This window comes from Pseudopipra pipra, chromosome 2 (assembly GCF_036250125.1).
Source record: "Pseudopipra pipra isolate bDixPip1 chromosome 2, bDixPip1.hap1, whole genome shotgun sequence".
Classification (NCBI taxonomy): Eukaryota; Metazoa; Chordata; class Aves; order Passeriformes; family Pipridae; genus Pseudopipra; species Pseudopipra pipra.
In genome coordinates, this window is record NC_087550.1 from 67,847,213 (window position 1) to 67,874,973 (window position 27,761).

At 39.0% G+C, this 27,761-nt stretch overlaps 1 protein-coding gene across 9 annotated transcripts in view; it reads right to left on the minus strand.

Annotated features, from left to right (window-relative positions):
- KLF12 (KLF transcription factor 12) overlaps positions 1 to 27,761 on the minus strand; it is a 241,587-nt gene that overhangs the window by 90,204 nt on the left and 123,622 nt on the right. For all 9 annotated transcript variants that reach the window (XM_064645887.1, XM_064645882.1, XM_064645883.1 and 6 more), the window contains one exon: positions 3,222 to 3,762. In XM_064645887.1, the coding sequence (XP_064501957.1) occupies positions 3,222 to 3,762 (541 nt within the window). The remainder of the gene's footprint in view (positions 1 to 3,221; positions 3,763 to 27,761) is intronic.

Here is a 27,761-nt window from a genome sequence, read left to right on the forward strand (position 1 = left end):
ACTGATGCTGAAAATATCGTCCACTAATTACCTTCTAATTGGCTGTTGTTAATAACTTCCTAAAAATGCTTCAATCTTGGTTTTGATTTAGAGTAGGTTTTTATCCCACAAAAAGCATCACTGACATAAGGATGCTGCTGAAGCATCATAGCCCTGTCTCCCATTGCCTGCCTTGAGGTGTAGCACGTGGAACAGGTCCTAATGGGATCCTGCTGGCTGCTTGTGTATACAAGGGCTATTTCTCTTCAAAACCACGCAAAACCTTGCAAGTAAAGAAAATGGGAGAGAGGAGGCAGGACAGACAGCAGAAATGAGCAGCAAACTGAGAGGCAAAAAAGGAGATCTGAGATTCTCCTGAAGGATGGTGAGACAAAGAATGCCAGGATGAATGACGCCATGGAAAAAGATGCACAGTGGCTGAGGAGATGACAATATAGGTTAGAAATATTAACAGATAAGGAGGGGAAGATGAAGCAGAGTTGCTGAAAATGGCACTCAAAGAGCAGTCAGCAAGATGGGAAGGACTAGAAAAGTAGAAAAAATAGAAAAAGAAGGGGAAAGAGAAGACAAGGTAGCAATTTCTTGTGCTGGAGGGAAGAGAGAATTCAAACAGAAATAAGTATTTGCTTGAACTGCCTAAAAAAGCAGATACCAGGAAGACAGTTTTGTCTAAGAGAGAGAGATAAAGGAGGACTGGGAAGTATCAGGGGAAGCAGAAAGCCATCTGAGCAAAACACCTGGACGCATGATTAGAGGGATGGTGGTAGCCTGAGAAGGTTTTGCAATAAAATTAAAAATTAAATGGTTCTAGTCAAATCAGGAATGAAGAGGAAAATTCAGCATGAGAAAAACAAAATTGGGAATAAAAAGGAAAAAAATTTTCTCTGTATCCTCTTTCTTCCATTTTTTCCCCTCAGTACCTGAAACCTTGAAAAACAGGAAAAGTCTGAACTTCAGTCTGATGTAATTTTCACTAATTTTAGCATTAAAAAATTTCTGTTCGGGAAAGCGCCTAAGTCTCAACTGAGTGAAAAGGAATTAGACAGAGGTTAATGTAAATCTAACTTTAAGTGCTTCCGAACTGACACTCCTGGATCATCAACACAGTCTCTGAATTAGCACCAAAGCTGCAACAACACAGAGACTAGGCTGCCAATGCTGTCTGTGAATCAACTGCTCCAATGTGTGTATTTTTTTGTTCCTGAAAATTATCAACGTTCATGTAGAAGTTGGAAGTTGTTACTCTAGATGACTCCAAACCTGCATTTGTCCATCAGCTGGTAGAGAACTAGCAACTAATTCAATTTGACAGCAATGTCCTGTTAGGATCTGTGTACATTTATTTCTTGTTTTCAGCACAAGAGCTGACCACTGAAGGAAATTTAGTCTGCACACATAAATTTATTTAATTGGTTAATTTGTGCGATATCATTGCATATTATTACTTGTATTGTTTTACATTAAAGAACGAAAAACACACTCCAGCAAAACTCATACCTAGAGTGGACTGCTGCCCATGATTCTTCGATTGTATTTATTCAAATTAACCAGAACATTTATATCAAAAGAATTAGGGACAGCAAAACGGGTAAAACTGGTGCAAAAAAAAATTCGATAAATTCAAGAACTGTTAATCCCTTTTCTCTTTAACTGTTCGTTAATAAGTGTTGCAGGGCTGGTTAATGACCTCTGCCAATAATAGCACAAAGGCCATATTGTCAGGGCAGCCCAGATGGCATGGAGTTCATGGGCTGAAATCCCTACAGCACATTGTTCTGCAATTTTGTTGATGGAACTGGGGTAGCAAAGTTCCAGTTTTACGAGACCAGAAAGTGCTTCCTATAAAGGAGACTACTACTAGAGCCAACAAGCACCTTTGAAAAGAAAACAAACAGAAAAATTTCTGGATGAGCTCAAGGTCAGGTGCAGCTTGAGGCTCCAAAATCAAAATACAGACTAAAATTTTCCTTTTTCTTTTTTTTTTTTTTTTTTAGACAATATGGTGAAAAGTTCTGCTTTTATTCATAATTTCTTGACATAACGATACAAAGAGCTAATATTACATCACTGTATGAAGTGTAATAAAAAACCCATCATTTTCAGGCTTAAAACTAAACTCAGACCAACAATGAGTCCATTTCCTATGTCCAATCCCATTGGGAGGGCACAGTCCACACCTGGGTACTGAGGGAGCAGTAGGAGAATCAGAGGCTAATAGACAACCAGATACAACTAAACATCAGAATGACCCATCACTGTAGTCCTGTGCAATAATACACACCTGCCAGTTTATCAAAAACAGACATGAAAGGTGAGGCAAAACCTTGTAGAGACCTGGTCATTATGAAATTAGGTATGGAAGAGATGTTATAAGATACATTACTAAATGTCCTGCAGTCTCATAAGCCCTAAAGTAAGGTTATATGTCAATACCCTCCCTTTCCACCTCAAGCAATACCTCATTTCAGGGGAGAATTACCGTATTTTATTCACTCACATGCAGTGAGCCTTGAAATTAGTGTCTCTCATTCCTTTCTTCATATTCCCATCTCTGTCACTAACGCTGCCTTTATAAAGCTATGGTTTTCAAGGTATCCGGGCACAACTGTTCTCTCTTTTCTTCCTCCACCCATCATCTCACCATCTCTAACAAGTTTTAGCTCCCTCAGTAACTGTTATGTTCTCACTTTTACTTGCTTTCCAGCTCCCTTTTCTGTGTTCTTTGGACACCTCAAGAGTGTATCTGTCCTTCTGGCATGTGCCTTCTTCCTCCCTTCACACGCCTCTCAGGTCCTGTGTCTGCAAAACTCATTTCCAGTACACAACCTCTGTGTGGCTTCCTTCCCTTTCTGCTGTTTAATCTGGAAGAAGAAACCTGTTTCAAAGTATTGTACTGCCACTCCTTGAGCTTAATAAAAGCCTTTCTTTCTCACATTCCTACAGACGAATGATTGCTTTCTCCTTGCTGGGGACCAATCTCTCTGACATTCCTTCCCTTGCTAAACCTGAAACACCTGGTGAGTTCTCCATATTCATCTATGATGTTTTACATATTGACACTTTTCCGTTGTCCTATTTCTTCCTCTCTACAGTGTAAGTTATATGTCTTTTCAGCAAACAACACAGTATGGAAACAAACAGCTTTATAATATTGTTATATTTTTCTCATGTAAGAGCAGTCTCGGAGATGCTACAGATGCACAAAACTGGTTGCACCTTACCTTTGACATGGCTTCTCCCATCCTCCAACAGTGGTACTACTATAGTGTTGTTCATATTCCCAGGTGATCTCACAGCTGTATAGACAACAGGTACCGACTGTACCACCACAGGGATACGGTGCACGTGACTCATTTTGTTGGACTGCAAGTTCATGGGACTTGAAGGTGGTACTGGATGGATAATGTGCAAAAACTGCTGGCCTCCAACACCAGATGCAGAGGCCACAAGAGGACCTGGAGTTAATACTGACGGTACAGATGCCGCTGAGGACACTGATGTTATTACAGTGGGTGATGAAGCTGGCCGACTAGAAGAAGAAGTAGAAGTAGAAGAAGGGGAGGAGGCTGATGCTGTCATGGAAACTGGTGAAGATGAAGCTGCTGTAGGGGATGACCTGGCTTTGTTTATTGACAAGTCCACTGGTTCAGTCTGTGTTTGGAAGTGGTCTGTAGATAATGAATCCTCCGTGGGGTCTGCCTTCATGTTGTTTAGTAACAAGGGTACAGCATCCATATCTGGGTAGTTGTGGACGTTTGGAGACTGTTGAGGAAGTACAGAGGGACATAGTTACATATGTGGCTAGAGACAATTTGCACACACAATTGCTAATGCACATTGCACAATTTGGTCATGAAAGCCACAGGACTTCTTTCCTTTTCTTGTGTCAGCTCATAATTTTAAAGTACAAATCATGCTGCACTGCAGCAGAGCTTCTCTACAGACAGGTACACACACACAGTTATGGCAGTAGTACAGAAAACCAAACTGAGCATAAAACGTTTGCCATGCTACTTCAAATCTCACTTGACCCAAAGCAATTATTCCATATACAGATCTAACAAGCAATCTTTTTACAGTACCTAAGCAGCTCTAAATGTATTATCTTGATCTCTAGATTACAATATTTAGTAAGTATCTAAAAATATTAAGTCAGAAATATTTAAGCTAGAAATATTTTAACACATCTACTCTAAATAAACTATCAAGCAAACTATTAATTCATTTTGTGATTTTTATAATCAAGTATGTTAAATATTTTCACAGAAAACACTCCTTGTTTTGCATCAGAGTCAAATTTCAACACAGAATGGAGTTCTATTGCAAAAGGAAAACAGAAACACTAATATTAAAAACTCCAATAATAACAACCTAAGTGGATATTATCCCTGGCACGCTGAAACATGAGATGTTCTAGTAGATCTAGCTGATTTAGTCTGGTTCTTGAATCTGACATTTCCCCCCATTTGAAAGCAAGAACATCTCTGGAACAGTGAGTCTTTCACTATTCACACACAAATCAATATAAAATAAAGAGACCACCATCTAAATAAAGGATTCACCTAGATCCTGGATCCGGCTGTTCTGTTGTAATACAAATAACAAAAGCAAAAAATCCCATTTTGTAAAGACAGTGGGAAGATCTGCTAAGAAAGAACACAGAGTGAAGACCAGATTACTTTTCAAAGTGCATAAACAGCTACAAGTGAGAAGGCCATGAAAACTTCTTTAAGAAGGCAAACCCGCCTGTTATTGTCCAGTAATGATGCCTCTTAATTTCCTCTGAAACCACCTTGTCTGGATTATTATCCATGAGATCCCCCATTGTGCCATCATGAAGTCAAGACCATAAACATACAGGGCACAAGTAGTTCATTTGTCAAGTTTTGACAAGTCTCATATACTTGCAATTGGGGACACTGGTTCTGCTAAACTAAACAGACTGGTGACAGAGGAAAGGCAAGGCAGAGAGGGACACCCTGCACAGATTATACCCAAATCTTCATAAGGCCAAAGGCAACATCCTCTGTCTTAAATGTTCAAGAGAAGGGAGATAACTTGCATCCAAGGGAGATGAGGGATCCCCTTGTGCACATGGCTGCACAAGTGTCATATAGAAGCAATACGAATTGCCAGCTCTGTGCACAGGGCAGATAAATCCAACATGGAGGAAATCCTACATGTTGCCATACTTCCAGGTTTCCCCTGAGTGCCAAAGGCAGATTTCAGGTTGACCCAATGCCGCCTGCCTCAGCTACACAATGTGTTATTCTGTGACCTGAAGGATGGATTACCTGCTGTTGCTGTCCTTCCTTGCTCTTCAGAGCACACTAAAGTGCTCTGAGGGAACTGGGGACTTGATGTACCCAGTGTATGCACGTCAGACTGCTAGTATTAGTCTTCTGATTTCCAAGATACTTCTGAGACTGGACACAAAGAATCCACACGGATCTCAAAAGTAGTCTATCAGCAAATGGAGCACATCTGCCCCAAAGTCCATCTGGCCTTTGCAGCAAGCAGCACTACGTCCCCCACAGGAAGAATAAAGAAGAACCCCAAACCCTTATGTAGTTAATGGCAGACAAAGTATTTGTTCTGTGGATAGAACTAATGGTCTTTGCGACAAAGCACAGGTCATTAGCTTCCAGATTTTTCTAGACTGTGCTAAGAACAGGCCTTTGTTTTACTAAGTATTTACACCTAGTCTTTTGAGAATTAAAAAAAAAAAATAATTATCATGTAACTTCAGACTATCATACAAATCACATTCTCTTTTAAGAGCTCGTCTACATTTACTTTTGTCTGTACATTCCTTGTATTGCATCTACTTTTCCCTAGCTACTCTCTTCTTGTCCAGAGCTGCTGCTAGAGGGACCATGCAGTCTCTGTGTACTGTGGGAATGTTGTTGATATTATTAATTACTTCAGTCTTCAGCAGTGAAACCAAGCGTGAAACTTTACAATCTCTTCATGATTTTCTTCAAACACAATGAAAACTGGTATACCCTTCAATGACCTCCTTTCACTGCCAAAACTGTAAGACTAAGAATGTGGTTTTTTTTGTAAATTCAGGCTATGACTGATGTCAGCTGACATTACAAAGGCAGAGGATCCTTATGAAAACAGGTTTGTGCATCTCATATTTAAGATAAAAATTGTAAGCAAGTGCTATATTTTGTTCTGCTGGTGGTGAGCAAAGACCTACCCCAAAAAGTCACGCTCCCTTACAGTGATCTACAACCAGTATAGATGTTTGTCCATGATCTCAAATTTTATCTAAGTTGCCAAAACTCTATTTAATCAGTATGTGATTCAAAACTTTGAATATTAAATTTATCATTATTTTCTGAAAATGGATGGTATAAGTAAACTTTTCCTAATGGTGACTATTCCAGAATTAAGAAATACGGGATGAAGTGTAGCAGTGAAGCTGAAAGGGATGGCTGAATTCTCAGCACACTATTTCTTAGCATCTCCCACTAATGTTATTAACTGAGAATTAACTGTTAATTTCTCTAGACAATGAGTGTTGTTGTTAGTTTTATTTAATGGAACTACATCTTTTCTAATTGAGAAGATAATAAAGCTATGGCTGCGATATTCAGAGGTATAACATCAGCCATTCTGTCAGGTCATAAAGTCAACTGGATGAGAAACAAACAGTTGTGTGTTTATTTCTCCTGCCTCTCTAGTCCTGTTTTTCCATCCTCATCTAGTGAACTGGGCTTCTTGTGGTGGTGTGGGCTCAGTTAATTGCTGGTTTGGGTATCTGAAGCAGGTTTTTTGTGTTTGGCTCCCAAAAGTGCCTGTGTTGGTTTTGTGAACTTCATTTTGGTTTTATGAATCTAAACTCTGTAGCTGACAGTTTGGCAGCTTCCAGAGCATTTGGTAGGTTAGAAAGGGTTCAGCCTGAGGTCCTTGAAACTGAGTGGGCTGCCTTGGACGTATTTCCCAGACCACGGAAATGCAACATGAAGGGGTAGAGCTCCACGTGGCTTCCCTCATCTCACTGCTCCTGCCTGCTGGTACAAAGGAGACAGACAGCTTCAGCCCTGGCACCAGTTGGGACTCAGAAGCAAATATCAGCAATGCCTTTCTCTGCAACATTGTCGTTGCATCCTTATGCTGTTCACCATCCACTCAAATCCAGTCTGAGACAGAACTGGAAGGCAGGTTAGGATGGCTCCCTGCTACAAAAGGCTTTTCAATAAAGCTGCAGCCTCTATTAATCACTGCTCTTGGCTCACACTTCTGTGCCTGCCCTTTTAAAGCTGTACACCAGTATTCTCTGCAGTGCTCTGTTTCATTAGCTTGTCATTAATAAACACCGCCAAGAACATAACACATGATTTCCCTATTCACAAAGCTTTTTCTGGTTGAGTAAAAAAGCATTCCTTACTGCCTTATTCCCAGACCATTATGGAAAAACAACCAGTCAACCTCACAACAAGCCATAATACCCCGAGCAAAGCATGGGAAGTTGTGGCTGATAACATCCCATCTGCTGGATGGCCATCCTTTCCTGCACAGTTCTTCCTCATCTTCTTTCCAGCCCCCTGAACTCTACCTCCTCTTAACTTACTTGAGAGGAAATTTTGCAATAGCCCCCTTCAATTCTCTTATTTTACTCATGGCAATCTCCTCTGTGTACCAATATTGTCTCCCGTCCATAACCAAGCCATGAAGAGCTCATAGTTTCCATCCAGCTACAGTTTAAACCAGACAAAAAGCAAAGATCATTTTGTTTTCAGCAACTCATCCTCACACCTTGAAGTTCATCAGCTTCACAGGGTGCTAAGCTGAAGTGAATCCTTCTACCTTTGTGGACTTTTACTGCTCCCACACAACAGAGTTTGCAAACCTCCAACAATCAGCTGTCAGATATTAAAGTGTCTTCCTTTCTGGCAGCAATCTCTCAAGGTCAAATATTTTGTAAGAAAGCATACCAAAAAAGCTGTCCTTGATGACGGAAACTGAACAGACTAAATTTAGCATTTAGCTTTGAGGACAGGAAGTTAAAAAATAAATTGCTAAATGTTTAACTCTTCAGTCAAATCACTCAAAAACCCGTTCTTATTTGACATCATGCTGTCCCACCTCATTCTGCTCTGGCAGGAGAAATTTCAGATGAGATGATTTTGTTTTGTCAGCTAAAAGAGACTGAGATGAGAAAAATCCCACTCCATCTGAAAAGCTACCCACAATTTTAACTACATCATTGCCACTGCGGTACCAAAACGTTAAGGCTTGGCAGTGCAGGCATGCAGTTGTGTGGGCAAGCAGTGCAGAACTTGTGCCCAGTTAGAGCAGGTTTCAGCTCTGATCATCATGCTTGGAGGGTGAAACCCAAACAACCAGAAATATTCTGCAGGTTACAGACTGTCTAACACTTCACAGTAAAACAAACCAATATGTTTTAAATTACAAAAACCACCTGCTCTAGCAGAAGTCATTTTGCTTCTGCATAGCACACAGATGTGCTTACAACTCTAACACCATGAGATGTGCAGGTGGATTGAGTATAGGATATGGTGTGCTCATCTTTTGAACACAATTTGCTTTTTAAAATTAAAATTGAATATTTCCCTTATCCTTCTTGTAGGCAAGGGTAGAAAGTTCATTCCCCTGAAACTGCAGTTCTGTAGGTGCATGCCATGAAGCATATCTGCCTGTAGCAGGTTTTGTCCTGTCCCACTCCAACTAGGCACTTGCTCAGTAAATAGACTGGTACAGCCAGCTTGGGTAAGTGACAGCTTGGGCACCTCAAAAAGCCTTGCAGGTTATGGCTCAAGTACCCAGCACTTTAGTCAGAGTCTTTTTTTTGGCTTATCTTGCTAATTTAGGAGTGAACTCTCTCTAAAATTACAGGAAGAAATGTTTTGCAAAACACCTTCCCATAATGAGAAATGACATTCGCAACAATTGCTTCTGCCTGAAAATCCCCACTTTAACCAAAGCAACAAAATACTCCAAAGCAAAAAAAAAACCAAAAAAGAAAAGGAAGAAGTAATACAACCTGCAAAAAATGAACTAAACAGCTTCTACTTGAAACACTCTGCTATCCTCCTGAAAAGACAACACACCCAAGAGTCAATTATGCTTAATTTGAGATGTGGCTATCATTACTGATCTGTACATGAAGGATGCACCACTACAGCGGTAACAGACAGCTGTATAAAGGCAGAAGGGCAAACATGTAGACAGCTGAAAAGTAAAACTGAGCAAAATACTTAAAAATTTGTTCCCAAATGCAAACGCTGGAATGGGCATTTGTGCTTTTTTGCTCGAGGCTGCTGCTGCAGGCTTTCCCAGGCTGACAGAACTGCTCAGCTTGGATGCATTGGACAAATGCAAGAGGTCACACTGAAGAAGAGGGCAAAATACAAGACAGCTGGATCTTTCTGCTTCTTTTCTGGAAGCATAAATTAAAATGTATCTTACTGTCAGTTTTCAACAAATGGTTCCTCAGGGTCAAGGTTAAATTTGTGTTCCAGGGAAGAAAAGAGATCCCCACGAGACAGCACTCCCAAGTAAGGTTGAGTCGGACTGTTACAACAACTCACACTGAAGCAGCAATTGGCACCGAGATAGACAGGCGGTAGAGTCCAGGAATTATTAAAATGAAAAAAGGCTCAATGAAAATGCATTTAAACAAACTGGAATCAATTTAACAGGAAAGACTGAGAGATACGCACTTTAAAGTATTCATGATTCACTTAATGTATCATTATCTCCGCATAACACTTGGAAGTTTGATTTCAAAGTGGATGTTTCCAACCCTCAAGGCCTAAAATAGAATATCTATTCTCTTTGTGAGTCTGAAGAGACAAAAGAAACTCAGCACATACTATGAGGTGCAGGTGGCCTTTATTAGCAGAGTGTTGCTAAATGTGTAGAACCTCCAGAAGACATCCCAAAATAAAAAGAGAATTAACTAAGAGATCGGGAGACCAAAGGCAAATCAACCATTCATAGACCAGCAAAATTCAAGCTCCAAGGCTGTAAAAACTATCTTCTAACTTTTCCTGAACAGTAACACCATGGTATTATTTCCAACCACTTCACCAATAAAAAAGTACTATGTGCTGCAACCTTTAGTAGCAGTTCTAACTAGGACTGGGGAAATGTGCTTCGAAATGAAAGGAGATCCCTATGCAAACAGTATAAATTTTTAAATATGTTTAACAATAAATGCAAACACATCTAGTGTGAAAATACTTATTTTTAAATAATACATTTGCAAATAAGCATTAAGGTTACTTGGCATCTAATCCTCCTGTCCCTGAAATGACATGTTTACCAAAGGGTTTCTACAATGGTACAGAAGAACAAGTGATTACAGATTTCTACACCAAATAACCTAATCAGACCCTGTACCATCTGGTACATTAAATGTAAAAATGATACATTTCTTTGACATGAGGCCAAATTCTCAATATCTCAAATTCTACATGGGCCTGCTGTGACATTTTTGATAAGCAACAAAACCTACTCCCTTGTTCCCTAAATCATAAACACATTCAGGAAACTACATGTTCAGCTTAGATGTATTATTTATATATGAGCAGTGTTACTAGAATGTTCTGTCAAAGAAACAATCTGTCAACACAACTCTTCAAGAGAAAAAAGTCTAACAAAGGTGTGGTGCTTGGATTATTACTTGCTTAAGCATATAAAGAATACTGATAATATACTTGTATTCCTTGTACTAAGAAACTTCAGATGTGAAAATTTCTCAAAAAATAGCAGATCCCTAAATAATTGCTAAAGTGGAGGTAAAATACCAGGAAAAAATATTATATTGCCCCCAATTCAGATTTATTTTTTGAATTTAAAAAAGGTTAGTTTATAAAATCCTAGACAACAAGAATTCATACATCCACTTAGCAGCTCTCCTTTCAAGTTTTCCCCCCATGTTTTTGGGGTAATTCTTCCCATTTTGATTTCATTTGGTTCTTTATTTTCTCTAGCCCAATCTTAAATCAGAATCTTCCAATTCTATCTATCTGAAAACTTGAGTTAATAAATTTGAGTCCTCGATGTTTATATTAGAAAATAGTAAAAAAATTCCAGTGTGCATCTAGTACAACTTTTCTAAGTGAATTTTCTTTTGTCAGTCTAGACTAGTTACTTTGTCTGCCATGGAATACATCAAGAACTTTCCACAAGTACCTATCAAGTAGGTTTGTTGATAGAGAGGGTCACCAAATTAGCAAGGCTTAGTGAAAATAATTTTTGAAAAAAGTACTCATCAGCATTTGCATTTCTAGGAGAAAATAATCAAATTATATTCTGTGATGTTTTTCAGACTAATATGGAAGCATTCAATGTTTCCACATAAGTCAACTTACACTGAAAAACAACGAAAGCATTAACAATAAATTGTAGCCAACCATTTGCCGAAGATCCACAAGTTAAAATTTTGATGCAAAGTTTTGATAAACATTTTCTTACTCTGCACATTATCACAAAATATTCATAAACGTATTAGCAAAAAGGACTGATATGAATGACCGATGCATGAAACTATTACTGATACCCTTTAACCACCTGTAAGCTGTTGCCCAGTTCCAGGCAAAACTCAGCCATGTCCCCACCAGACTTAGAGCTCAGCACTCACAAACTGGTCTTGCATTTCCACGTCATTCCTCCTCGGGCAAGCAGTGCCAGATACTGCATGAGGACTCTGTGCACTTGGTAAATAGAGCTGACGTGAAAAAGGTGTAAGACTGGGCAGTTACTTCTTTTCAGTCATTCCTCATTACTCAGTCTTGCTTCAAATATTCTACACCTATCACATACAAACATCAGGAGTGGTGGCAATGGAGGTGCCATGCCTGAAACACACACCTAGTATGTTATCCATATACTGCAACCGAGTTTCTCTCTCTCTTTGCTTGTCTTTCTTCATTTTAATTTCCACTAGAAGGATTCATCTTTCCCAAATGAACCTCCTTCTGTCTACTATCCTTCAAGCTGAAGTTTAAGTTCATTTTGCTCTTCTGATCTCACAACTGAGACTGCATCTAAATTTTTACATTTCTCTACTGAAATAAATACATCAAGTAGAGACAGATAGTTAGGTCTGACTGAAATTAAGCCTTTCAATGGCTTTAAAAAAAACCCCAACTGTTCAGAAAGAAAACATTTCAATCAAATTCTACTAAAACTAGCACTTTCTGGTGTCTGTTCCTCGAACTTATAGTTGGTTCTAGTCAAACAAACATGCCTGGTACTGTTCACTATGCACTGAGGGACCATGGTCTGAATTTGTATAGCCAAAACCTCTCATCCTCCAAGTGTGGGTGGTTCTACTCCAAGCTCATTAACCTGGGAGCAAGTGGTTTGCCTCTCTAACCCCCTTGAACTCCTCTTGCTTCCCACTGCCAGCCTTCCTCTGGGACCAGGCAGCACTGAGGATATGAGCTGACCTCAAAAATGGACAAAGAGCCAAATTTGTGAGAAGAATAACACTGGCTGGGAAAAAAAACCTACAGAGACAGATAAAATACAGAGATTGGGTCTGGCGCTGCCTGAAAGGGGAAACTGATGTAATAAGTCCTGGCTGGGAAGGCTGGAATATCATCAGCAAAGAAACATGGACTCCAAGGGGTCATGTGAGGTGAGTCTGCAAAATTAAGGAAATTACGCACTTTAAATCCTAAGCAAGCCATTGGCTACCTGATGTCACCTCAGATACAACTGGGAGGCCTATGAGATGAAGATGAGGGTGGGGAGGAAATGGTGCTCATGTCATTGGTTGTGGGGTTGGCTGGAAAGGTTGTGGCACTTGGTTGGATGTGAAGAAGAGCATCCCAGCCTGGAGGAGATCGATTGGTCAAGCCTGGAATGACCACACAAAAAGGCTTGTGCCAAGTAAAGCAAAACAGCCCACCAGTGCCTGGCATGGGACCTGAAGCCGCTGAGGTTCACCATTCCTCTGCTGTCAGCAGATATTCTTGAAACCCACTGGTGAAACATCCTGTCCCTCTGCAACACCCATCCACAAAAAATGGAGGCAAGAAGTGCATATTGCAGTAATTGCCCATTAAGGGCCTGACCAAAACTAGCACAGAAAGCCTTCTCTTAACACTGCCCAGACTGCTTCATCATTCAGGTTTACCAATTTTCTTTTAACTTGGCTTTTGGGAAGGTAGGATTAGGATGGCTAATTCTGACTTTCTACCCCCAAAATGAGCGTCGTTGTATATAAACTATGAATGTGCGTACTTGGAAAATATATAATATTTTTCATGTCTCTGAAATGGACTTTGATTCAACTCACTGACCTGGCATGTTATAGTACATATTGTTATAGAAAAAGAATAAAAATCTAACCCTCTCTGTGCACCTTGAGTCTTTATACAGATTATGAAGTTTACAGTTAAAGGCTAAATGGGACAGGGTATTAGTTATGAGGGGGACAACCCACTGACACCATACATGGACCAGCAGACTCCACTACAGACCATTTAACATGATGCTCTCAAGCTGACCATGAAGACTTCCTTGTTTCAGTTCTTATCCTATGGGAATAATAATCACTTTCTGATTACTGAAAAATTATTAGTCTTCAGAAATCTTCTTTAGATGGGGATAACACAGAAACTTCCAGTTTACAGAAGGGAAAATGTAGGGAAGACTCTCTTGAGTTTTTCCCGTACTCCAATATCAAAGTTTAGAGTTACAATATTGGAACTAAAACATATTCAATAAAAAAATTAAATGCATTCTAACAATGAAACCCTATTTATATTATTTTATTTTTTCTGACTTTTAAGGGCTGAATATAAATAGCATAAAACAAAATCTATCATTATTCACAATACTTTTCCTGCTCTAAAGTAAAGCCTGCAGTATGTATCTATAACAACTCCCATTATTTGAAATGCTCACATCTGAAATCTGAGACAACTGTACACACTCAATATGTCATTACACTTTTAATCTTAAAACAATAAATATCTCAACAACTGAACTAAAATGAACTCAAACTGATTTTTTTTTAATAGGTAACAATATCACAATGATACTACTACACAGTAGAAGAAACTGGGTATTTGTTTTCCTCAGAACAGAGTTAATACAAAACTAGTATGATCACCATGTTATTAGTTATCACATCACTCCAAGTTTTTTCTGGAGAATTAATTGTTTTTAAACAGAACAAACATCAATGTTCAAAGAAGGGGTTTGTAACAGCTGCTTAATAACTTCTCATTTTTTAAGCTTATATCAACTTCAGAATATATGACAATAGCCAAAATTAAATTCTACTAGAGACAAAACTGTTGTGTTTTTCATCAAGTAATACATATAAAACACCAGATTAGACACCCAAAGCTAAACTGTATGTAAAACAATTCTCTTGAGCCCCCTTAAGAGGGGGAATGTAATGGAAACTTCTTATATGCTTCCCATGGTGACAGGGGCAACTAGACACAAACTATTTCTCTTGCTTGTCCAGAGAAAAAGTGGAAGAAATGGAAAAGGAAAAAAGAAACCTTTTATTTTGGTGCATGAATTATTTTTCAACAAAACAAACAGTTATATTTTCAAGCTCCTTAGAATTTCTCCATTTAAAAATAAAGGAAGAGAAGTGAATATTAAAATGGTCCATTATTAATGATACACATTGAGCCATTTAAACTTTGGGCAGTCAAAGAACATATAAGTTGTTTTCTGATCTTCGTTATTTCTTTGCTAATTATAACAAGCTAGTGAATTTCAAATCAATTACTAAAAGTTTTTGGTTGACCTATCTCCCCTTTCCTTGCTTCTTCCTTATCCCTTTCCTTTGTTAAGAAAACAACATTTTGTACAAAGTTTACCTTTGACTCTTTCACTAAGCAGAACTCGCATGTCCAAGCATAGGCACGTGGTGCCATCTGAGACCTCCTGGAGTAGGGAGGACAGCATGAAGCTCAGGGAGAGGGGCTCTGGAACCCTCACGGGGAGGCAATGGCAGTGGATGGAGCAGACCATAGTGCCTCTGAGGGCAAAAGCTGACAATGCTGGCAGTTGTGCAATTAGTTACCTATGCAAACCCAGCAAAAGATGCACACAAGCACCTCTTGCAAGCACAGAGGGAGTCAGAAGAAAAAAAAAAATCATATTTTGCTTTGTGCTGGTAAAAAAGGTTCTGTAATGCTTTCTTTCATTTTAAATACAGACATTAATTACAGACATCAAGCCTGTGATGTGATGTTGTAATGTCACAACAGTGATGTCAGGGTAAGCACAGTCACACATACCCATGTTAGGTTGAACAGGACATCTGATACTGGCTATAGAGCTGACATTTTGCCACATCATTGAAAACACTTCCCATATTTGAGTTCAAATTATTGTTACGGTCAAAGAAAGAAGGTGCTTAACTGTGTGTTCATTGACTCCAAGAACTTACTGTTGCATTTTTAGATGCAGAAACAGATGCATGTATTCACCCTACTCAACACTCAAAGCTTATGCGAAGGACCCAAAACTACCGAGCGTTTCCAAATACTCCTCCTTATTGTTCAAGGAGCACCATGGTTTAAGGCGCAAGAGTTGATCCCTCCATGTGTGCTACCTTGCTGCTCTGATTCAGAAGGCATTTGCAAACTTGCAAACCCAACGTGCTTATTTACTTTGGGAGGGGTGCATCAGGTAACCTAAAAAAAAATTATAAATTGAATCATTCTTTTTCCACTAACCATCATTACTGTGCACAGTTAGATAGAGATGAGCACACCAAATACACCTCTGCATAGACATACTCAAATTTCTGCTTCTTCTGAGACATAGTCACTACTACTCTTGTTGACACGAGTCCTGTGCTTAAGCTATTTTACGGTACTAATTAGTACTGACAGCTCCTAATATATTACAAATTAAATAGGGGAATTCACACTTTGGTTTAGGGGCTCTTTTCCACTGAATTAAAAAGAGTATCTGTAGCTTTAATATACATAGAATTGCATGTTACAGCCTAACATGAGAAAAATCTAACATGAGAAAACTAAAAGCTGTAAGAATGCAGCTGTTTCATAAATGGTGTGGCATCTCCCAGGCTTGCTTCAATAAATCATGACTTCTGCATTCAAGCAACACAGAAGACAGGTTCTGATACAGAACAACACCTGCACAAACAGGGTCATGGTTCCTCTGCGGGGCTGCCTGGGGCAGGGCCACAGCATAATTGTGCCAATTAGCTCAGGTACCTCCTTCCAATTTGGTCAATTTCCTCCGCTACCCTACACATCCACACACAAAGGTATCATAAAATCACAGAAAGGTTTGGGTGGGAGATGGGACCTTCAAAGATTATCTAGTCAGCCCCCCTGCTGTGGGCAGGGATATCTTTCACTACACTAGGTTGCTCAAAGCTTCATCCAACCTGGCTTTAAACATTTCCAATAATGGGGAATACACAGCTTTTCTGGGCAACCTATTCGAGGGTCTTACCAATGTCATCATAAAACATTTCTACCCTATGTCCAATCTAAATTTATGCATTTTCAGTTTAAAATCACTGCCCCTTCTGCTGTTGCTACAAAGTCTTGGTAAAATGTCTTTATTCATCTTTCCTATAAGCCCTGTTTAAATACTGAAAGGCTGCAAAAAGGTCTCCCTGGAGCCTTCTCTTCTCCAGAGTGAGCAACTCCATCTTTCTCAGTCTTTCTTCATAGGAGAGTTGTTCCAACCCTCTGATTATTTTTGTGGTCCTCCTCCAGACCAGGCCTAAATGCTCTCATCCACAACACAGACTATCCTTTCTGGTTGGTACAGAGCCAACTACTCCTCCACTCACCAAAATGTTTTTTTTTAGAGGCACAGTGATAGTATAAATTAAAATCATGCTCTGATGAGTATGATTTTTGCAGTACTCTACTTCTTGTTTCAAAAGCTTGTCTAGTTGATTTGCAATCCGCTACACAGGGGCAAGGTTGGCAGCTACTGCTCATCTTTACAGATACTTTGGCCATGGCAAAAATCTCATCTTCTGTGTACTTCCCAAGCAACAAACTTCACAGTAACTGCTGCATCAGCAAAGAACAACAGGTCTACCACTTGCATCTCTTAACTGAACAGGCCAGTTTTCAAAAAAAAAAGGCTGAAGCAGGTATGGAAAATTCTGATGACAAGGAAGGTTTCCTATGCCCCCAGTAATTACATAATAGAGAAAGTTAAATGCTTCAGATTAACTCTGTAAGGAAAAAAAAAATCCCCAACAAACAAAATCCATCTCACTGAATAGAGGCCCACCTAGCTAGCAGGCAAGTTGTTTCTCAGAGCAGTACAACATCCCACTGCCTGTCCTGCTGATGCTGAGCTAAGCCACCCATCATCCTCACCACCTGCCACCAGACTCCAGCACCAAAGTCCCTGTGGAAGAAGGAAGGTTCAGTTGGGAAAACCAAGTCCCACACTGACCTTTGTTCCGAATTTTCTAAGAAAATAATGACACTGAGGAGGGACTCTGGAGTTCTGATTCCACATTATTTACATAATCACTGGATTAAATCAGTGAAGGGTATTTTGTAAGCAATGTGTGACATGGCGTAAGCCTGTCTTCCGCTAGCACAGCTGTTGGCAACCTCTGGCTTATATACCAAATGTGGCATGTGGGTAGACTGTGAATAGCACACAGCAGGAATTAGATGCTACAATCATCTGTCTTTCAAGGAATCAAGATGTCATGAATTATCTGTCTGGTAATATCCAGCCAGTTAAGAGAAAAGTCCTCCTGAGAACAACACTGTTGAAAATTTGCCTAGCAAGTAAACTATGATCCAAATACTCTCTTTCTCTCTCCTGTCCTGTATATTGTAAAACCTGTAAAGCAGACCAGTTTGAAAAGGATGCATCAGAAGATCTCATCTCAGAACAACAGCCTCATAACCGCACCTCATAAACCACAAAAAAGCCTCATAAATAGAGCTCTCCTTGCACGTGTGGGAGACACTCTTGAATCCCTTCAGGCACTGGTGCAAACTGAACCGAGGTCTTCCACATCATTAGTGGTTAAGGGACCCATGCTTCCAAGTAAAAAAGAAAGTAGGAACATTACCTGCTATTTCTGTACTTTAAAATACAGTGTTTCAGGGCATGTAAAGCAGAGTCTGAGTCGCAGCAGTAGAAGTTTTAACATCTCAACCACCAGGTCAGATACCCTCAATGGGAGAGAGACATATCGCCTCTCTTCCTAGTGCTGATTCAATGCATGCAGCACTGAGCTGCTCTGCCCTTAAGGGGACCACAAACTCATAAACAAGGTTTTAGGCCTTAGGAAATATATTATTAGTAAAGAACATTACAGTCCTCCAAATTTTTTGTAGTCAAACAGAAGATTTAAGGATTTCACTTTTGAATTACAGCATTGAAATCTCCACTGATATTCCATGCCCATTTATTTTGCTGTGTAGAGAATTAGAGGCAAAGGAAAGTCAGATTCACACTTGCTTATGACTAGGTGTCCAAGCAGCTAGCTGACATGAACAACAGTGGGCAACTTTAACATGACAACAGTGCTGTGAAAAGACTTTATAATCCCATTACAAGAGTTTTATAGAATAAGTCATAGTTAATATAAACCCAGGTGGTCTTCACAGACAGATGAGGTACTTGATCATATTACATAGTAACAAGAACTTTGATATACAAGGGACTATTCCTCAAGCGCACTAAGCATTTCTGAGCACTCAAACTTCAAACCCAATAACTCTACAGCTTAGACAGCCATTTATATTCAACTACTAACTATACAGTGCACAGGATATAATTGACAGCTGTACTGCTTTATTATCCTGGAATCTAATGACAAGATTGATTGCCATTTTCCCCCCTTCCCTCCTTTTTAAAAAGTGAGTTTTTCTTATAAGGAAAGAAAATACCAGTTTTATCTTACTATCTGTCATAGATATTACATTTTATTAAACTTAAAGGAAGTTCATGATCATACTGAAAGGTCATCACTTGGACATACAAAGCCAGCTGTACTAGCCCAAAGACTTAACTACAGTGTCTGTGCTACATGGAGGAATACAAAACCAATACACTTGCAGATTAAATAAAGCAGATTTTGCTTGCCAAATTCTAATTGTGTTTTGTATGTGAACATATCATCCTCTGAAATTTGCTTATTTCATTTTAAGATGTATTATGTCTTCAGTATAACACTAGACAATGCATCAGCCCAGACATCAGTCCCATGGGATGCAGGCATGCTTAGAGCAACCAGGGCTGCTGCTGAATAAACTAATGAGTCCTATTCTGAGGGAACCACTTTTCAACTGGCCAAAAAAGTGAGTTTACCAACTGATCCACTCTGACTATTAAAAATAAATCCCAACAGGGCTGATAGTTAAAACAGTAGGGCTGTGTGGCTGCCAAAAAAACCCTAAAAAAACGTAATGTGTGAATCTATTGAGGGAAATCTCAGGTTATTTATTCATACTCAGAATCTCAAAAGAGAAAGAACATTTGTTTAGGCCAGAATTTGCAGACTGTGCCCCGCTTCAGGCATTGACACTCTTTCAAAAGATATGGGCCATGATACACCCAAACATGAAAGATTTAGGAACATTAATAAGACAAAACAACCAATCTTTTTATAGCATTACATAAGATGTAAATCTAAGAAAAGGAGAAGTTTGGCAAGTAAAACCTAATTCATGATTTGCCTTCATCCTACCTGTCTCCAAAGACTTCTATATACAGAAGTCATTATCTTAGAAATATATAATCTTAGAAATTATATAATCTTAGAAATATAATATAATCTTAGAAATATTACATATATTCTTAGTATATATAATCTTAGAAATATAATATATAATCTTAGAAATATTGATTACACACCACAATTACGGTGTCAAATCACATCTCCCTTACATCCTAAAGTAACAGACACTACTACATAGGGTTATGTTTATCACTGAGAGCCTAAGACAGTTACCTTTGGAAAATTAGTTTACCTTGTAATTCTGTCAAGATACAGAAATAAGTCTTAGGATGGTAATGCAGCACTTGCAATAGCAATTGTGTACAACATAGGTAACAAATACAGTAACTGGTGGTTCTTGGAAAGGTATCATTAAGTTCGTCAAGTTCATGTTGAGTTCAATAGGCCTCTCCCGCATGAAAGCTTGTGAACGATGTGAGACATTTTTTTCCAGTATTCCCCTTACACATTATCTTTGTCCTGTAAAACAACTAGTCTGGCTATCCTCAAACAAGCAGTCAAATCCTCCTGGGGAACGCACGTTTTTGGGTCTTGCTTTCAATATTTCAGATCTGTCAAAAAGGTCAAATCCATGGTATATAAATAGTAAGAAGTATGCCGCTCATTTTCCCACCACATACATTTTTGGTAATGACCAAGAACACTGCAAAAACTAAGGAAGAATTAAAAAATGACATAAAACAGAGAGAAATTTGAATAGATTAACTCATTTAATTCATCTAACTCATAGCAAGAAGAGCTAAGAAAGAAAATTCGGAAAAGCAAGCCCTCCTAGAGTCTTGCATTTGCCCTGCAGAGGTGTGCTCATGTACAAACAGGGAAAGATCTCCAGGCAGGGTGATCCTGAAACCACAGCTAGCACTGAACTCCAATCCCCAAACAAAAGGATATATGCAAATAAAATAAAAAAGATAGAATACAATGGCTTAAACCCCAGAATATATAATCTATTTCAATTATCATAACATGGTATTTCTGATATGTTTAATCCAGACAAACCTTCTTCCTTAAAAGGCATCTCATGAAATTTGAGAGGCACTTAGTTATCAAATATTATTCTACTTATGATATTCATGGGTCAGCATGCCTCTTGAAACCTTATTGTGAGTTTTAAGAGTTGGTTTTTAGTTCACTCTAACTCAGCCAAACAAACTCAATAAAACACTACAGCTGAAGTCAATGAACCAACTACATTACACAAGATAAAACCCAGAAAATTTACTGATGGTGAAAGAAGTGTGTCAAACTGCTTGTATTCTGACAATAATAATGAATATTTGGAGAGAGTGTACTTTGAATATTGTAAAAAAACTATTAACACCAGCAATCATAATGGTGTACCACAAACTGGCTTTAGGTAGGGCTAATATTCCCTGATCCTGCATTTGGATGTCTATGATGTAAATGTTCTCATGTGAGCTGTAGGAATTTAATCTTTGCCTACAGTCAGTAGATCCAGGAGAGGGCAGAGAGGTCCTGGGCTTCCAGCTAAAAAAGCTTCCCCTTATTAATGAGGTCCAACCAGAAGCCTACATACACACACTGAAATGGGCTAAACTGAAGGTTTAGATAGATAATTCACTTAAGGTAAGACAATATATCACTCAGTGATTCTTCTAATATGTCACCTATATGATGAAAAAGGTAACTCGCCCTAATTACAACATTCAGAAGGATAAGCAAGATTTCAGGTTGGGAGCTGCATACTCAGCCCTTTCTAATTCCTAACTGTAGACCTCAAGCTGCAAAAGGGGTAAATAACAAAAAAGGGGAGCAAGGGAACAATTGTGCCTCTATAGAAGGGACAGCCTCATTCAGAAATTCTGACTTCCTCCATCTGTCAATATCCCATTCGTTTTGTCCAGATTAACTTTTGGCCAAAGGTACACGTGGTCAGAATGAAGCTGCAGTAAAAATATGAAAAGCACAGTAGAGAGCAGAAATAGCACAATGTTACTCATCCAAACTAAAACAGAGCTGACAATAGCATGCTCCAGAAGGACTTATTTTCTTCTTCTTAAATGAAGCACCACCAGCAGGCTTTTAGAAGGCATTAGACTTTGAGGATGTCCAGAATACTGAATTTTAACTTCAGCCTAGGTTTCCCAGGTAGGGTATTAATACCTTTAGGACAACCAAGAGAACCACAGTTACTGAGAATATTTAATACCAGAAACCAGTGAAGTGTTTCAATTTATTCTCAACAGAAAACTCTGAAGTGACCAACACAATAAAAATATCTCTACAGTAATGAATTACTTTGATAAAATGGAGTAATATTCATTATTTGCATTCATAATAGAGACATTTTTGAACAGGAAAATTAAAAATACATAGGAGAGTAGAAAGAATGAGTAGGGCACATATGAATTGCTGTCTTTTCTGTTTTACAGTGTATCACAAAAGTACTGAAAATTAAAATATTTAATCTTAGCTTCTATTACTGAAGTCACAATGTAATCTGATATAATTTCTGATTTACATACTATTACTACAGCTAAAAAACGAATGGAAAGATAATAAACACACTTGTGTGGTTACTAAATGGCATGCGCCCAAGTTCAGTTTGGAGCTTAATTAGATGAACTGAATCAGTTCACCTTGTGAAATAACAATTTCTGATGAAGTAGCCTGCAAATACGAAAATCAGATTTTATTTTCCATTAAAAGCAACTAAATTTAACTGATCTCCAAGAACAATGATCTGTAGCTTTTTGCTTGCTTTAACTACCAAGATTACTAACAAAACAAGAACAGGAATTCCTGGGAAGACTGCAGACACAGCCTCACATGTCCCTAAAGCCTTGGGCAGCTACAAGACCACCACTGTGCTCCAGCAATGACTAACTTCATCAATGGTTAACTCACTCTGCCCGCCATCTGCTTACACCACAGTCAGAAAGGTGGCAAATGCTTAACAGGGAGGAAACTGATGACTGAGTATTTGGCAGCTATAATCAGCACAGCACTTATTTTTGGGTGATGAATCACCGCTTTTATCCCAGCCACACAGTGCTGGTACATTCACTGCACAGAAAACCTCTTTCATGGAAGGAGCTGGGACAGGGCAATGAACACCACTCTTGAAAGAGCCACGTCAAGAGACTGCTTTGGACAGACGAGAAGATTTTATGGTCAAAGGTTGCTGCGCACAATACTGCTCACCATCATTCACCGGCCATGCATCAAGCTCTGGGAATACAGGACTACTTGTTTGGAGATCTCCAAAAGTTTGTTTATAGGCAATAAAGATCACCTTTTCTTTCATAAAGAGTGAAAACAAGATTGTTTTCAAGAAGACACGCAAGGTGTCAGTGATGGCATCTAGAGAGAAAGCTGGATCCCCTCCCGTGTAGGCCACTTGCATTAAAGTCATGTCACACCACAACAATAATTCAAGCTCTGTCAAAACCTTGAATGAACTTACAAGAATTGGAAAACCGGAAAAAAATGACTAAACAACATTTTGATACACTCAGCTAAAGCACATCTCCGAAATCCCGCTTTCCACAAAGCCCTTGGCAGCCTCACCACAGGCAGCCCGGGACTAGGGCCAGGAGACCTACACGATGTCATCACAGGCTAGAAATTGCACTTCAGCTACCTTCAAAGCCCACAGAGATGACAGCGAAGTGAAGCATCTTTATTTGACACTACAGTGCACGTGCTCTTCAGTGGTGCTGTAGGTTGTCAAGACTTATTTGCCCTTTTCCCCTTGCCTCTCATTCAGAATGTGGGACTAGTTCGGGGACTGACATAAGCTTCTGGTACATCCTCCATGGTCTCTTGAACACAGATTTCCACCACAGCAGCACTCTCAGTCACAGGATAACTACATATAGGTCAGCAACTACTATCTGTGGCATATCAGCTCTATCGCAAATGACATGCTAATAAAATTATAACAGATCCACTGACATTTTTGTCTCAATATTAAGAAATGTGACAGAGTCAATGAACACATCACGCACACTTCACGGTAAGACCAGTGGGTCTTACCCACTGGGTAAGACCAGTGCATTTGCTTTAGTGTTTACTTTGGTGGAATCCAGAATCTCCAACAAACAGAGAAGTAGATTTCCTTTTGCCACCCCAAAACAGGCACCTCGTAATTTAAACACCTGCCTTACTATTGCCTACCAGATTACTCTGTTCTATCTTTAAACTGACATAAGCGAGAGACAAGGCTTTTTTATAAACTCAAGCCTGAGAATGCATCTGTCCATATCAATGTACACCACAGTGATCTGCAGAACTCAAAAATCTGCGTAAAACACTGACTTCACTTGAGTACCTCCTTCTCCCTTTGGTGCGTGTTTTTTTTTCTTTTGCAAACTCTTTAGGAAAAAAAAATCAAAACAAACTAACGATGAGCACCAGGTTCTTCCTTTTTAGCCAACTAAGTTTTTATTACTATTCCACTCAATATCCCAATGAACTTTGTAGTTTGAGAATTTCCAATTCATTTCTGCTTATGACAGTTGGTTTTACACCAGCAAAAACCTAATACTGTCCCATCAAAGATCAAAATAAAAGAGAGTGAATTCTGACAAAATCAGCTCTTAATCCCATTAGATTTCAAGCTGTGCTCATGAATCTGCTCCTTGGGGGCCAATCACTACAATGTCTTTTTCAGCTCTGGCTTCTTACTTTTTATATCTTCTTCAGAAATTCAGTATCCGCTCACAACATTCAGCAAGAAATATTTTTGTAGTGAATATACAATATATTGTGGTAACTATTGCCCAGAAATAGATCCCTAATATACACTGCATATACGCTTGTTGCTACCAACTTGCAATATTTCAGCATGTAAAAAAGACCTAGTGTAACAAGGCTACTGCTACTCCTCATTTTCACTGTCATCTCTGGAGCATAATTGTAATCAATCATTTGCAATTCAATTATAATTTAAAGGACATCACAGCAACATCATACATCACTCTGTAAAGCAATGATGAATTTAAGCCCTATTCTTGTTTATTAATTATCATACAGAACAGTAGAAAAATTTTAAAAAACCACGAAGTTCTGCATGATGCTATCAGATACATCAGTGCTTTTAGAGTGACTAATGCAAAAACTTTACTTCAAAGCTACAACACAAATACAGTGAGGTGTTCTGCACTGTAAATTATTCTTTCTGTAACCTAATATCACTTTCCAAAATAAGAACTTACACAATCAATATTCTCTTAGTTTATTGTTAGTATCAGGCAGTTCCAATTGCAGTTTCAATACAGTCACCTATTAAGAGCCCATTACAAGACTCAGCAGTACTGTAAATAAATTAACCTATACAGGAGATTTCAGTAACATACATAAAGAACTAGAATTTGTAGAAATTGTTTTGTAAGTTCACACATTAGGATAATCTTTTGAATAGGACACGTAAACCACGATGGGGGATTTCAGAAAGGATTATCCCTCAGCTATGGAACATTCTACTTCAAAATTTCCATAGAAACAGTAAAACCATTTTGAACTGCTATCAGACTACCACCACTATTATTGTCAGAAACACCTGAGCCCACAACTATGAAACTCTTTCAAATCTTTTGGCACCATATCAGAGTGAGGATGCCTGACATCTTGCATCCTGAGTTATAAAGCCTCTGAAAAAAGAGCAGGGCCAATGCTACAGCTGGAAAAATATATATTTTTTTAATGAATTAATTACATCTGTGACTATATACACATCTTTAAGAGACTGACAGAATTAAAGACCTGATCTACATATCTAGTTGGATACCTAAATCCCCTTTGTTTAATGCGCACTGGGAACGTAAGTGGTCTGGAGCACAGTCCGTATATTATAAAGCAGAGATTTACCTACAAGCCCTGTCCATCTGTCTTGCTGCTTCTTCCCTCCCCTCCTCTACCATGTACATGGTTGCCACCAGTGTAAAACCAAAGGTGATCATTTCTCAACCAGCCTGTCAAACACCCACTGCTGCGCTGTAGCTGGTTAATCAAACACGTCCCTTTTGAAACCTACATGCGGGCACTTCATCTGCCACTTCAAATTAGTGACTCCGAATATGCAGGTCCATTTGCAAACCACAGTCTGTCCCAATCCATTATCACATGACACTTGGTCAGCAAGCAGATTGTAAATTAACATTTCCATCTACCGCTGTAGCCTTTTAGTCATAGTAATTACAATAAAATCTCTTTAATCAGCAGACTCATAAAATAACCAAGATGGATGTCTTTTATTCGAGGAAGACCTTGTGATACACATTATGTCACAGCTGCAGGGGGAGAATATCAGACTTTGCTAAGGTAGCAAAGCAGGAAGCTTTCTCACACTCAAGCCAGAACCAGCTATTTGAGTTCCTCAGTGATGCAATGCCTTCTGCTGCGATTATACTGAAACAAATAACATATTTTTAGTTTTCTTCTCTGTTCTCTGTGTATTTCCAATGATTTTAATAAAAAAATCCCACAAAAAGCCTGCAGATCACCTAAGCAAAGATAGATGTGCTCTGTAATATCATTTCTTTAACGTTCAAGGCAGCCTTTTCAACAGGGCTTATAATTAAGAATGCTTTTGATGGCGAAATTGGGCCTCCACTGTTAATCAAAGGACCAAAGACACCCCTCAGCATGCATAATTCGACACTTCTTTGTTTCAGGGAAATCCTGACGGGAAAATAATGGTTCCTTCCATTTCTTTTTTCTCTGTCAGTTAACCAGGGAAGGTTATTCTGCTCCAGCCTCACAATTGCTGCAGCACAAATTACTGGAGGGGGAAAGAGTCAGAGGCACATACTTCCCAGGAAACCTTCTGCGTATGTTTTGCACTGGGGGTGAATGAACTGATTTGGGCAAAATAGCCTTCACCAGAACCTACGGTCCCAGTGCTCGTTTAAATTCACTAAAATCATGGGCAACTGAAACAGTTTGTCCCTCAAACCAACCCTATTTCTCATCCTTCAGATTTCCCCAAATATGATCTCAGCTCAGACCCAGCAAACCTCAGAGGTACAGCACTGCCAAGACTCTTCAAAGGCTTGAAAGACCTGAAAACAAAACACAACATAGTTTTGCAAAGCTTCAGTGTTGAAATGAGCTCCACCTTCGAGAAATCTTCCAAGGTTACCAAATGATTGCATTTCCAAGGAAAGCTCTTAGGTTTGTAGGGCACATCTGAGTTCCCAACTTGTAAAACTAGTCAGTACTGAAGACACAAGAATTTCTGCTAACAGGGAAATGAATCAATTTAAAAGGTCCACAAAAAAACAGGGCAAATATATGGAAGCAGAAGAAATCTAAGAAGCTTTGTTCTGTGTCAATCTTCAACACAGGTCGAAGAGTTCCTGATCCCGCTTTTCAGTGTTTTGATCCTGTAACTGATTTATCCACCAGAGAAAGTAAGTAAGTTTAATCTTCAGACAGTTATTGAAATCACTGCAACTAGAAAGGTAAAAAAGACCTTAGAAATAAACCAACTTCATTTGCAAAAGCTTTTTATACTTGCAAATTTCATTAATCATTCTTTTTACAAGGTGCAAGTTTAAGACAATAAATCTAAACCATACCTAAAAATTATCAGACTCTAAAAGATAGAGGTTCTAGGGCAATCAACTATGAGTTAAATACTCCCATGATGTTACTGGCCAAAGAGGCCTGTAAGAAATACAGACACCCCCTCACCCCAGCTCTCTTCCCTCTGTGCTATATCCATGTGCCTCCCCCATACACAACATTCATAATTCACTGAATTTACAGTCTTATTAGGAAAAGATCCATTTAAAGAAAACTCTGACATGAATTTTACATCAGTTTGTTCCTTTGGGTATTCCAGTATTCTTCAAAGAGAATGTGTCAGTAATTAATGCAGGTTCTTAAGTCTCTTTCTAGGAGTCGGCCCACATATGTGGTTTTGTCCAACAATATACGTCCCTCAGCAAAGGCCTGAGGAGCACTGGGACCACCATTAGCTCTCTAGTGAATCATCAGCCACTTAAATGTAATCATCTAGAAGTCCTTCTGAAAGATGTATGGCCTTTATTTTTCCTTCTTCATACAG